General features: G+C 42.1%; 1 protein-coding gene across 1 annotated transcript in view; it reads left to right on the top strand.

The window, feature by feature from the left end:
• LYPD6 (LY6/PLAUR domain containing 6) overlaps positions 1-12338 on the top strand; it is a 120756-nt gene that overhangs the window by 91427 nt on the left and 16991 nt on the right. The window contains exons 3-4 of the mRNA XM_035008069.1: positions 740-928; positions 8798-8896. Of these exons, the coding sequence (XP_034863960.1) occupies positions 811-928; positions 8798-8896 (217 nt within the window). The 5' untranslated portion in view covers positions 740-810. The remainder of the gene's footprint in view (positions 1-739; positions 929-8797; positions 8897-12338) is intronic.

The following is a 12338-nucleotide window of genomic DNA, read 5'->3' as shown; positions in this document are numbered from 1 at the left end:
TCTTTCTTTCTTTCTTTCTTTCTTTCTTTCTTTCTTTCTTTCTTTCTCTTTTTCTTTCTTTCTTCTTTTTCTTTCCTTCCTTCTTTCTTTCTTTTTCTTTCTTTCTTTCTTTCTTTCTTCAGACTTTCTTTCTTTTTCTTTCTTTCTTTCTTTCTTTCTTTCTTTCTTTCTTTCTTTCTTTCTTTCTTTCTTTCTTCTCTTTCCTTCCTTCCTCCTTCCTTCCTTCCTTTTCTTTTCTTTTCTTTCTTTCCTCTTCTTTTCTTTTCTTTTCTTTTTTCGTTTCCGAATCTGAAAGCCTACCCTGTATAGGTTTTCTTGGACACCATGACCCAGAAAGCCTGCACTCTCATACCTGGCCTTCACCATTATCAAGGAAATGCTCTTGAACTTTTGTACCTGACTTACTTATTGTTGCATTCTGGCAGACATCCCCTGGCCCTCTGGCAAAAGTACCTGGATTTCATTAAAATCCAATCTCTCTTGATACCATCTCTGCTAGATATGAGAGGGGACTACTACCCGTGGAGCTTTAGCTACTTGAATAAGAATAGATTGGGGCTGGAATGTCCTAAATGCTCTGAAATCACCGTTCATAAGGTTTCTCTCCATGTCTGCTCACTTCCTTGTGCCTTTGGCTCCCTGTCTGCCCCGAGCCCATCCTCCCAGCACAGGAGCTCTGCCAAGTCTCCCATGGTTTCCTCGAGTTGGACATTGAGATGAGTCTTGCTTCATATTTCAGGTGCGACTTCCCTCCCGTGGTCCCAAGTTCTGGCCCCCGGGCCCCCTGCATGAGTGACGCTTCAGTCTGCCATGGACCCTGGCCCTGCCCTGGCCTGGCTCCTGTTCCTGAGCCTGCTGGCTGATTGTCTGAAAGCTGCTCAATCGCGAGACTTCACAGTGAAAGACATTGTCTACCTCCATCCTTCAAGTAAGACTCCGTTCTCTTTGCTGCAGAAGTGTCACTTTACTTTGAATAAGATGTGAGTTGAAAAATGGACAGGAAAAGTCAGCCTTCCATGCAGGGGAGACCTTGGCTGATTGAATTGGGGGGTGCAGATGCTCCCAAAGATGTGGTATGCTTTACCCTCACCTTTTTATAGGGCCTTTTTTATTTCAAGGCAGATTGTTAAGGCTTGTTTTCTCTGTTCCCAGCACAGTCGCTCTGATTCTGAACACCTTTCCCTTTAACTCGTGCCAGCTCTCAGTCAGTTATCAAAGTGAACCAGCATGTCCCAGGCAGAGGTATTCGTCAAAGATCAGTCCTTGAGAGGCAAGATAATCGCTGGTCTTCCTGTCTGTGCTTCTGATTCCGTTTCAGCGTGATTGGCCTCCCACAACTTCCTATTCTCTGTCCTTTTGGTTTCCTGTGTTTAAGAATCATCTAGGGAGTGCGTAATAACGTCGGTGCCCAGACCCCTTCCCTGGAGTGTCTGATTGCACATATCTGGGACTGTACCCATGGATTTTTGCTGAAAGCAAAAAACAAAACAAAACAGGTGCTTCTGTTACTGATGGTGTTCTAAGGATCACACTTCGGGAAACACAGCAGTTTTACTTCCTCTTTTGGTCTCCATCTCTGTATTTATCTTCTCTCTTTTATCTTTGTTTGAGTCGTCTTCTGCATGGCCCCCGTGGTGGTAAGAGCCGGGTATGTTGGGTATATTTTGACCATTAGTATTTGCCCTGAGGTACGTTACTCTTTTGAAGTGTTCTGTTCAGCAAACATTTTTTGAGTGTCTACTGTGTGTCAAGCGTTATAATAGACGTGGGAGGTGTCAGGGCAAATAAAACAGAGTTCTTGCTTTTGAGGATCTTATAGTTCAAGTGGAGGCAGCCTCAGGGACTCCACATGGTTAGAGTATTTAATGTGTATGTGTTCTGGTTTAGATGAGAGGTGTTCCATGGAATGCACAGGGGCTTGGATCTTGGGTCAGTGGCTAGCTCAACTGCTTTGCAGCCTTCTGGGAGGGAGGGAGGGAGGGAGGGAGGGAAGGAAGGAAGGAGGGAAGGAAGGAAGGAAGGAATTCCCTAACTTTGTGAAGGTTAAATAAAGGAATGCATGCAAAGCACTTGGCAGAGTATGAGCCACAGTATATGCTCAATGAATGTTAGAGGCATCTTGTTAAGTGTTGAGTTCTACATTTCTAGAGTGGATGAAATAATACACACCCTGTTGCATTATTTTGTGAATGAGAAAGAATATCCATAAGATACTAGGCACATATATAATAGTCAATTGGATGTTCGTTGCTTAGGATGTTGTTGTAATTGGCTTAGATGGTAAACTTAGGTTGCTGAAACTATGTCCCTCTAATTTTTTAACTCCAAATATACATTTGGCAGGCAGCAAATAGTTCCTTCAGACTTACTGCTATTGTACACTCTCACCAGTAAAGGCTGGTGCCTACTGGTTAATTGTGTGGAAAGATTATCCGGCTCCTTGTTTTTGCGGGACTGTTGATTTTCGTAATCATGAAAAGAAGGTGCTTGGATACCTGCTGTGTTTTCTAGGATTGCATTTTGTTCTTTCCTCCAAAGAGCCATGCTTTTTTTATTAGACTTGGTGAACAAAAACCTAGATTTCAGTCTCAGTTGTGATTGCTAAAGCCTTCAGTTTCTATGGGATTCTTTGTCTGCTTCAGTGATAGACTCAATAGTCACTGGGCTGAAAAACAGGCCTCCGCTGAGGCTGTGATTGTCCACACAGGGTGGGGAGGAAAATCAAGGGGATTGGATTTAAGTGCACAAGAATAAAACAAACACACACACACACACCACTCCTGCGCCAGTGTTGTGGTGGGTCAGTGCCAGGGTTGAGTGGACCCCTATCTGAAAAGTCCATTTCAAAATGGGATCTCTGAAGAATGAGCTCTGCCAGGCCAGAGAAGCAGTCACCCCTGCTCTCTAGAAGTTGGCAGGAAAGTTCCACTCATGTAGCCTGTGTTAATTAAATAAGGCCATGACCTGATTAAAAAGAATTCACCAAATAAAGGCACCTGAATGGCTCAGTTGGTTGAGTGGCCAGCTCTTGGTTTCGGCTCAGCTCTTGATCTCAGGATCATGAGATTGAGCCCCACACTGGGCTCTGCACTCAGCATGGAGTCTGTTTGAGATTCTCTCCCTCTGCCCCTCTCCCCCCACTCATGTTCTCTCTTTGTCTAAAATAAATACGTCTTAAGAAAAAAGAATTCCCCGTATAGAAAGAATTGGTGGGGTTTTCTGATATGATCTTGAGCTATGGAGGCTAGAAGATGTCATTTCTAAGCTAGATTACACATAAATGATTCACCAGCAGCTCTGGGCTGAGTTCTCAGAGTCGCTGTAACTGGTCATTGGGAGTAAAAATTCTTGCTGGATTGAAGTTACTGTCAACAACAGTTCCTACTTCACATTTCTCTGCACTATTTCAGAAGTTTTTGATGTTTGTTTGCTTGTTTTTACACTTTGATTTTTTAAAAGGTCATGTTCCTCTGCCCCTGAGCAGCACCCACTAGACCAGGTTTAGATGGAGTGATCTCTCTACAAATAAGCAGGTTTCTGTAGAACATGACCATAAAAAATAGATGAGGGAAGAGTGGGATTATTTTGACTTTGAATTATTAATATAATCGCCTCACTTTGTAGATGGAGGCACAAACAACTTTCTTGGGGTTAGCGAGCGAGCCTGATTCCATTTATGTTAGATACCGCTCAGAACCTACCTAAGGAGAAATCAATGATGCCATAGATGTTGAGAAGACACACGAGTTTTCTACACCAGGCAAACAAACTCATTTCCCCTGGGCTGCGAACAGCCCTAAGAGATCATAAGTGTGGTGAGACTGAAACCCTGGTGAGGAAAGTTCAGCATCCCATGACTAATCTGCTGTGATCTCTGGTTCTCTAATTTTTCTGTTTTTTTTGTTTGTTTTTAAAGATTTTATTTTTAAGTAATCCCTACACCTAATGTGGGGCTAGAACTCACAACCCTGAGATCAAGAATTGCATGCTCTACCAGCTAAGCCAGCGAGGCACCCCCTGGTTCCCTAATTTTTGAAGTTTCTAACCTTTGAAAAAAAATCAACTTTATGGCTTTCAAACTTGAGGCACTGTCCTCAATAGCATTCTTTTCTATAATTTATATGCTTTTTTCTTTTTCATCTGAAAAATGATGAATTTCCTTCCCACCCTATGATTAAAATACCAAAGACCAATAAAACCTTCAAAACAGGAGTTTGTGTTCAGAGAAGTGGAGTGACTTATTTGGTTTCCAGACGTCAGACGAGATAGCAGAAGTTAACATCCTAAGTGGTTGCAACCTGTTCTTGGCCTCCATTTCTTTACTTATAATAGAAACCTTTCCTGAGAAACCCAGTTTTCCTCTGGTTGCATATTCTGAGTCTTTCCTTAATCACATGGAACAAAGAGCTATATCCCTGCAGGGGGCTTGCTTATGCCCAGATAGTGAGCCAACGAAGTTTCTTCATAATTCTCTACTACGTAAGTCTTAGGGGTAAGGGCACTCTCTAGAAAGGTACCAGAAAATGCATTTCTGTCAGAAATATGTTCCTAGTATTCAAGTTATACTGACAATATTTTGTTGCTAGAACTCAGAAAGAAGTTCACTTTATTAAGTTTCTAGAAATGTTAGGTTTGCATCCAGTTTCCAAAACAATGGGAATTAATTTGGCAAGAATAAAACAAGTTTGGATGCATTACGTAGCAGCATGCATTTTAAAACAAGATTCTCTTCTCACCACAGTTTTGATAACTGAAGGCCTTTGTCCAGGCAAAAGTTCCAAGAGGTGGAAACAAAGATGAAATCTCTTCCATCGCCTTACGAATGAATTATAGTTGGTTGAACCACGTCTGACCATGGGACTCTAATGGACAGATTATATTACAGGAAGTAACTGGGCACTTTGACGTTTCTTTTCTTCTTTACAATCACCTACTCTTGAGGGACCAAGGACTTATGCCCTGAAATACAGAATACTAAGCTTATTAACTCTGTGATCAAGAGCCAAATTAGATTCATTCACAGCTGAGGCCACAACGATTTGAAACTCTACTTGCCCTGTAATGCTTTGAAGTAACAAAGAAGAAAGTAACACATCTCTTAGGAATCTTTTTCCTTCCTTTTAAAAAAAGGGCTTCTTTATCAGATGCAGTATCAATTAGCAAGTTACTGGAGACAGTTGCTCATCTGTAGAACTTAGTTTTGGTTAAATATTTCCAGAGGGAAGAATTTAACCATTCACTTGGTATTGTGCTATAATTAGCCACTTAAAACTGAGTCTGTTTGAAGAGACTTGTTACTGAAAAGAGTTTGATTCTTCACGGATCAGTACTACCAACCAAGATGCAAATACAACTTCCTATAGGCAAATATTAGACAGTTGTGGTTGAGACTCACACAGATAGGAAGTAAAACTCTGAAAAGGAGATCATTTGGTTAATTGTCAGTGATATGTGCTGATAAACATGTTCAGAGATAAATGATATGAAACAAAGCTTCATTTTGCTACCATAGTGTTTTAGCTCATATTCCTGTTTAAATTTTGATATACTTTGGGTTAACTTCAGAGTCCAGGCCTCCTTGTGTAAGAAATAACAGTATTTAATTTAATGTATCACTAATCTTGCAAAAGATCATTTTGAAGGGTCTATTAAATAATCCAGATTTGGGAACACTACAACTTATTAGTTCGAGGTTCTCAGTAAGTTTATTCTTGTAGTGGCTGGATCATCAATCTTCATTCAGAGTTCTTAATTTATCTCTTTGATGGGAAAGTTTCCAGGATTAACTCATCCAACATTCCAGCGAAAAGTTTTACTGGCTGTAGTGACAGATAAAATTGGATGCCCTTGTGAATTAATCATACAGGCTGAAGTGGTACGGCTAGCTTGCAGTCATAAACCTTGGTGAATATGATGATAATTTTTTGAGAAATACTTTTCTGTGACAAATCATTTACATCCTTTTTTCCCCCAAAACTCTTACTTTGATAATTCTTCAAATTTTACAAGCTGTTTTAAAGTTGTTCTTTTAAACTAACTTGCATATTAACACGTGAAATTAATGTTTTCATGTACCCAATAGGACAGTTGCCTAAAATATTTTGTGTGGGTTTTCCTGTATTTGTCAAAATAAGCTAATTTGCGTGTCCATAAGAATATGGAGTGGCTTTAAAATTTAAGAACCTGTTTGTCAGGGCACCTGGGTGGCTCAGTCAGTTAAGCGTCTGCCTTCGGCTCAGGTCATGATCTCAGGGTCCTGGGATCGAGCCCCGCATCAGGCTCCCTGCTAAGCCAGAGAGTCTGCTTCTCCCTCTCCCTCTGCTCCTCTCTCCACTCATGTGCATGCGTGCTCTCTCTCTCTCAAATAAATAAATAAAATAAAAGCCTGTTTGTTTTAAATTCTTCAGGCATGTACTTATCTTAAGTAGAATCTTTCAATTCAAATGTAACCCACCTATCTAGACAGCAAGATGTGGAGATATAAACATTATTTGTGTGTAGTTTTACAAAATAGTTTACTTCTGTTTTGTTATAACTGTATGATGGGGAGAGTGTGTCTCCCCATAGAGAAATTTCCTCCTTGGGAAATGTGGCTCCATCTAAGCTGCTTTCCATTTTAAGGCAGTCCGTGCACGCATGATCATTATGAGTCACGAACTACTTGGAGGAACATAGTTGGCCTCTGAGAAGGTCCAGTTACTTGTCTTTTTTAGACAGTTTATGAGTTTGGATCATGTCAGCTTCTTGGATAGTGTCAGTCAGCTCCATGACATGCTGCAAGCAAATACAAGGAAGGTGAAAATCAGTTAAAGCTGGCCCATAATTTGGCCTTAAGCTGATGCCTCCTCCTTCATTTATTTTTGATAACATACTTAATTGGTTCCATGTGGGCAAAGCAATTTACCCTGAGATGATTATCTCCACCAGTGGGATATGCAGGCTCAGCCATCTGCGAGGGAGAACAGTTGGTCCTGCAGATGAAGTGTTTGTCTGTAGTTTTCAAAGAGGCCAGGTAATTTTACAGATTAAAAAAAAAAAAAAATGCGCAAGTTCTGTTTATAAAAGGCAAAACTCTTAAGTTGATAAGCAGCATGGAAAAGCATATCAGTGAAACGGACAGAGACACCCTGGCGTTCCTGGCACCCTGACATTCTTTGGATGGGGGCTCGTCCTTAAATGCCCACCAGGCCCAGGGCACAGTCTCGAGCGTGACTCTCACCAGACACCTCTCTGCCTGAGCATAAATGAAGGCAAAGATACAAGTACCTGGAGGACAGTCTCTTCAGAAGGTAGGAAGGGGCAGTTCAGGGGTGGGGAGGGAGGGCTAGGAAGGGCTTCCTGGAATTGCGCATCCCTAGGCTGGAGCTGGAGGCCTGGAGTGCCTCCACATCCACCACGTGCCCTCAGCATGCTGCCCGTGGGCGTTGGATACGGTCCTGAGACAGCCCTTAGGAGGGTCACCTCTGCACAGCATAGATTTTAGTAAAGAAGACTCTTTTCTTAGGTGATCCTTACCATCTCTAAGGATTCTTTTTTTTAAAGATTTTGTTTATTTGAGAGAGACAGAGAGAGAGAATGAGCAGCAGCAAGGGGCAGAGGGAGAGAGAGAGAGAGAGAAGCAGACTCCCTGCTGATCAGAAAGCCCGATGCGGGGCTCGAGCCCAGGACCCTGGGATCATGACCTGAGCCGAAAGCAGATGCTTAACCAACTGAGCCACCCCGGCACTGTGTCCATCTCTAGCAATTCTTAACCCTGTCAAGGCAACCAGATAAAAGTATCAGATTGAGCCAGAGATATGGCTACTTTTATAGTTCCAAAATGGTCAAACATAAGGAAATTTTTAAGAATTCAACCTAATATTTATATTTACATATTGACATGTCTATGTAAGTTGAAATGTAAGAATCATTGGAAATCTAGAGCGCCTATTTTTAATTGAAATTTTTATTGGGATCATTGTACATTTATAAGCAGTTATAAGAAGTAACACAAGGAGATCCCATGTTCACTTCACTCACTTTCCGCCAATGGTAACATTTTTAAAAACTATAGAATAAAATCACAACCAGGTTATTAACATTGGTATAATCAATCCACCTGCCTTATTCAGATTTCCCCAATTGTATTTGTGCTCATTTGCATGTGTGTGTATTTAGTTCTACACAGTTTTCTCACATGTGTAAGTTTGTATAGTTCATCACCAAGTCGAGACACTACACAGTTTCAGTAGCACAAGAATTCCTATTGGCCTCCCCCCCCAGTTTCCTCTCACCCTGCCCCCAACCACTGCCATCCCTAACCCCTGGCAACCACTAATCTTTCCTCCATTTCCAAAATGTTGTCATTTTTAAAATGTTATGTAAATGGAATCATACAGCATATAACCTTTGGGGATTTTTTTTTCACTTTGCATAATTCCCTGGAAATTCATCCAAGTTGTTGGATGTATTAATAGTTCACTTTTATTGCTAGTATTCCATAAAATGGAGGTACCACCGTGTGTTTAACCATTCATTCATTGAAGAACATCTGAATTGTTTCCAGTTTTCAGCTATTACAGTTGAAGTCACTGTGAACGTTGGCATACAGGTTTTTGTGTGAATATTAGTTTTCATTTGTCAGAGATAAATGCCCAAGAGTGCAATTGCTGAGTCATGGTAGTTACATGTTTAGTTTTTTAAGAAACTGCCAGGCAGGCTGTTTTGAGAATCCTTTTTAAAAAATGAAAATGTCTAACTTCAGGATTCTGTGCTCAGTTTAAAAAAAATTAATCATTTTTCTTGCTCCTTTTTCTAGCCACACCATATCCTGGTGGATTTAAGTGTTTCACCTGTGAAAAGGCAGCAGACAATTATGAATGCAACCGATGGGCTCCAGACATCTACTGTCCTCGAGGTAAACTCTCAGTAGACAGATTGGGGTGCCCAGAGCTGCCCATGAGTGAACAGCCTTGTTGACTTTGACGCATAGAGGCGTCAAATGGTGCTTGCAATCTCAACCACTTCTCTTGTCTAAGGCTGTGAGTAGATCTTTTATCATCAACTTATCATCAAAGGCTTTTAGAGACATAAACTAATCGTTAGGATTGCCCCCTTTCTCATGAAGCATCACTGGAGCACCAAAAGAGGTAAGTGATCCTTCCCACCCCCAGGCCCAGCCAAATGCAGGACAAGAAGAGAACAACCAGCCTGTTGGCCACTCTTTGAAGCATTAGTCATTGTACTGTAACTTCTTTTATGTGAAGTATGAATTGATGTTCATATAAAGATCCCATTTATTACATATCTTGCCAGAGGCTTCTATCCTGAGCGTGTATGAAAGCTAGAATTCTAAAAGCCATCATTGCACACATACACAAAACCTGAGCTTTTTAAACTATTAAGTTCTTTTTGAAGGATGAGATGGATGCCCAATTGAAGCATGAAATTTTGACCTAGAGGTCCATTTCAAAATGATGTAGAGGCTTCACATTCACATTCATATCTCTTTTATCCTCTTGAATAAAAAAGATAGTTATATTTGGCTATAGAGTCATTATTAATTGGCTTTTAATTTTGGAGGACAGTCCATCTGATGGGGAGATGATGAGGACAGAGCATTTTACTGACAAATGGGTAGTTAGATGTGTTTCGCTGATGGTTTAATCCAGTTATTAAAATGACTGAGTACACCTAAACCAAACCTATTATTTTTTTAACATGATGCCGGGGCTCTTACACTCACCCTCGTGAAAGGCACTCTGTCTCCCATGGAGGACTGGACACAGGGAGGTGGGAAGTGAAATTAAGAGACAGCTGTCAGCTGCCTAAGCCAGTGCTGTTTAACCCATCCACTTCCACTTAGGCTGCCCAGTAGAAACACCTGTGGATCTCTTCAAAATTGCTGGAACCTATGTCCTCCCTAGGCCAGTGGTCCTCAAACTCTAGCATGATCAGCATTCCCTGGAGGGCTTATTAAAACATAGATTTCTGCCCCCACTCTTGCCCCATTCCTGATTCAGTGAGTCTGTGATGGGGTCTGAGAATTTGCATTTCTAAGGAATTCCCAGGTGATACAGATGCTGCTGGTCTGGAGACCACGTGATAAGAAATGCAACTTTACAGAACTTGAACCAGCATCTCTGAGATCAGGGCCCTGCACTGGTGGATTTAAATATCACAGGTGATTCTAATGAACAGTCAGGGGCCAGAACCACTGGGAGCTCCTCTCCCCACTAATAGTAAGTGAAACGTACTGTTGTCATTTCCAACCAATTTCCTCTTGTTTACTTTTAGGTAGAGATGTTAATGGGGTCCCAAATGACCATAGGGAGGAGAAAAACATGGAGATGCTGAAGATTGGCTTAATCACAAGCTAGATATCCCACTATCCTGGTAAATCAAAGATAAGTCCTGTCTGCAGGGCCTTCTGCAATCACACGCTTATTTTGGACTAAGCCAGTGTTTTTCTAACATTACCCCTACAGAATGAACATTTGGATAGGTTGCTCATGGACTTGGTTGAACCACTGCTTCTCAAACTTGGTGGCACATTGAAATCACAGGGGAAGATTTTAAAACACTGAGGCCTGGGTCCATTCTCAGGGATTCAAATGGGGTGGGGTGTGGCTGAGCATAAGGCTTTCTGAAATCTCCCAGGGTCATTCTACTAGGCAGCAAAATTTGAGACCCATTGTAAACAGTGACTCTGGACAAAACCAGGATGGTTGGTTTGTGTAGCCAATAACCTTTGGGATGGTTCCAGCAGGGACAAAGGTGGCAGGTTAGCTTTTGAAACAGTTGCCACAAGTCGGATGTACTGCAGAGGACACGTGGCAATGCTTTTCTGGGCATTGCTCTAGCAGAGAGGATGCAGAGGACAAGGAGGGATTGTGAACTGGTGCGCTCAGGCTTTGGGCCAGATTTCACAGAGGCCCAGCCCAAGTCCGATGGTGGGCAAGTATATCCCTGTCACAAAGGAAAAACAGGTGACCGGTAGCATTTTGCTTGAATTCCTCTCAGGAAGGGAGAACAATCCCTTCTGGTGCTTCCTTCAAAGGTCAAAATCTGTCCTTCCAAAGTACAGCTATCTGAAAGAATCACGGTGTTCACACAACCCCTCTTTTTCCCTTCTTTCCTCCCACTTTTATCTTTTTGTCCTTAAATTTATAAGGATAAATGGAAAGCGATGCCCTGAGGTTCATGACACAGAACCACCATGCCAGGCTTTTCGGGGGATTATACAGCGAAAGATAGGAATCTGGTTTCTTCTTTCCGGGAGCACCCAGTTAGCTGGGGAGATCGGATCTGAACGTATCAAACGTCAAATACATCAGGACAAAGCGCCAAATGAAGCATGGCGTTCCGTGCTGTGGGAGCTTACGGGAACAATGGCTGTTTGGGGGCTGAGGTGGCTAGGGACGGCATGGTGGACCCGGAAGAGGCCACAGCTCAGACGTGGGCAGCGAAGTAGAATGTCAAGGGGGGCGTGGCTTCGGGGACGTCACTCAGAGCAAAGGTTTGGAGACGGGATTCCCAGGTGTGCTCGCTGGACGGGGAGAGACCCAAACTGGGCGTAGCAACTAGTTCATGTCGGAGAAGAGCGGGAGCAAAGAAACGTAGCTTGATTTTTTTTGTGGGGGCCTTGAACCTGCCAGGGAAGGAGTGGAGACTAAAGCTGTAACCTGAGAAGAGATGGAGCCACACTTAGCTTCCTTCTTGACCAACCCCACTTCCCAGGGGCCATCCATCTTTCCCCCTGGGTTTTCTCCAGATTTTTCTCACAATGAAAATAGCGTCATAATTCTTAGGTTAAAATCTGAGTTGTATCTAACTACTGAAAACTACTGACTAACCCTAAATTTATTTTTTTTTTCTGTTGATGATTAGTTTGAAGCATCAATAGGACTACCAACAGGCTTAGTAAGGGAAGCTCCGTAGATGCTATGGAAAAACATCCTGGCGTTCTGTGATATTCTCAGGTTTTTGTTTTGTAACATGTTTAGGTTTTAATTAGCACATGATGTGAAAATAACTTGTTGAAAGCGAAAAAAACCATTTCTTGTAACTATTTAATCTTATCTCTATGGAATAAGCCCACATTCCAGATTGCTTCGGGGATCACCTGGGTTTCAAGAATTTTTGAAAACTGAACTCGGTCAAACAGAGATACACAGAGACTATTGTATTTTAGCAGCTGAGGTAAGCTTGCTTACAGCCTTGTCGTGAATCATCATTTGGCAAAATAAGCATCCAGAAAGCCTGGTCCTAACTAGAATCCCTCTGTCGGGCAAAGGTGGCATCAGCCAGCCTCCTCTAGCTCACTCAGGTTCCTATCACTCTTACCTTGGAAATGTGTG

The sequence above is a fragment of the Mirounga leonina genome, unplaced genomic scaffold, assembly GCF_011800145.1.
Source record: "Mirounga leonina isolate KUSES-001 unplaced genomic scaffold, KU_Mleo_1.0 Mir_151, whole genome shotgun sequence".
Lineage (NCBI taxonomy): Eukaryota > Metazoa > Chordata > Mammalia > Carnivora > Phocidae > Mirounga > Mirounga leonina.
The sequence above is the reverse complement of the archived record's forward strand: the minus strand, read 5'-3'. Positions and strand labels throughout refer to the sequence as shown.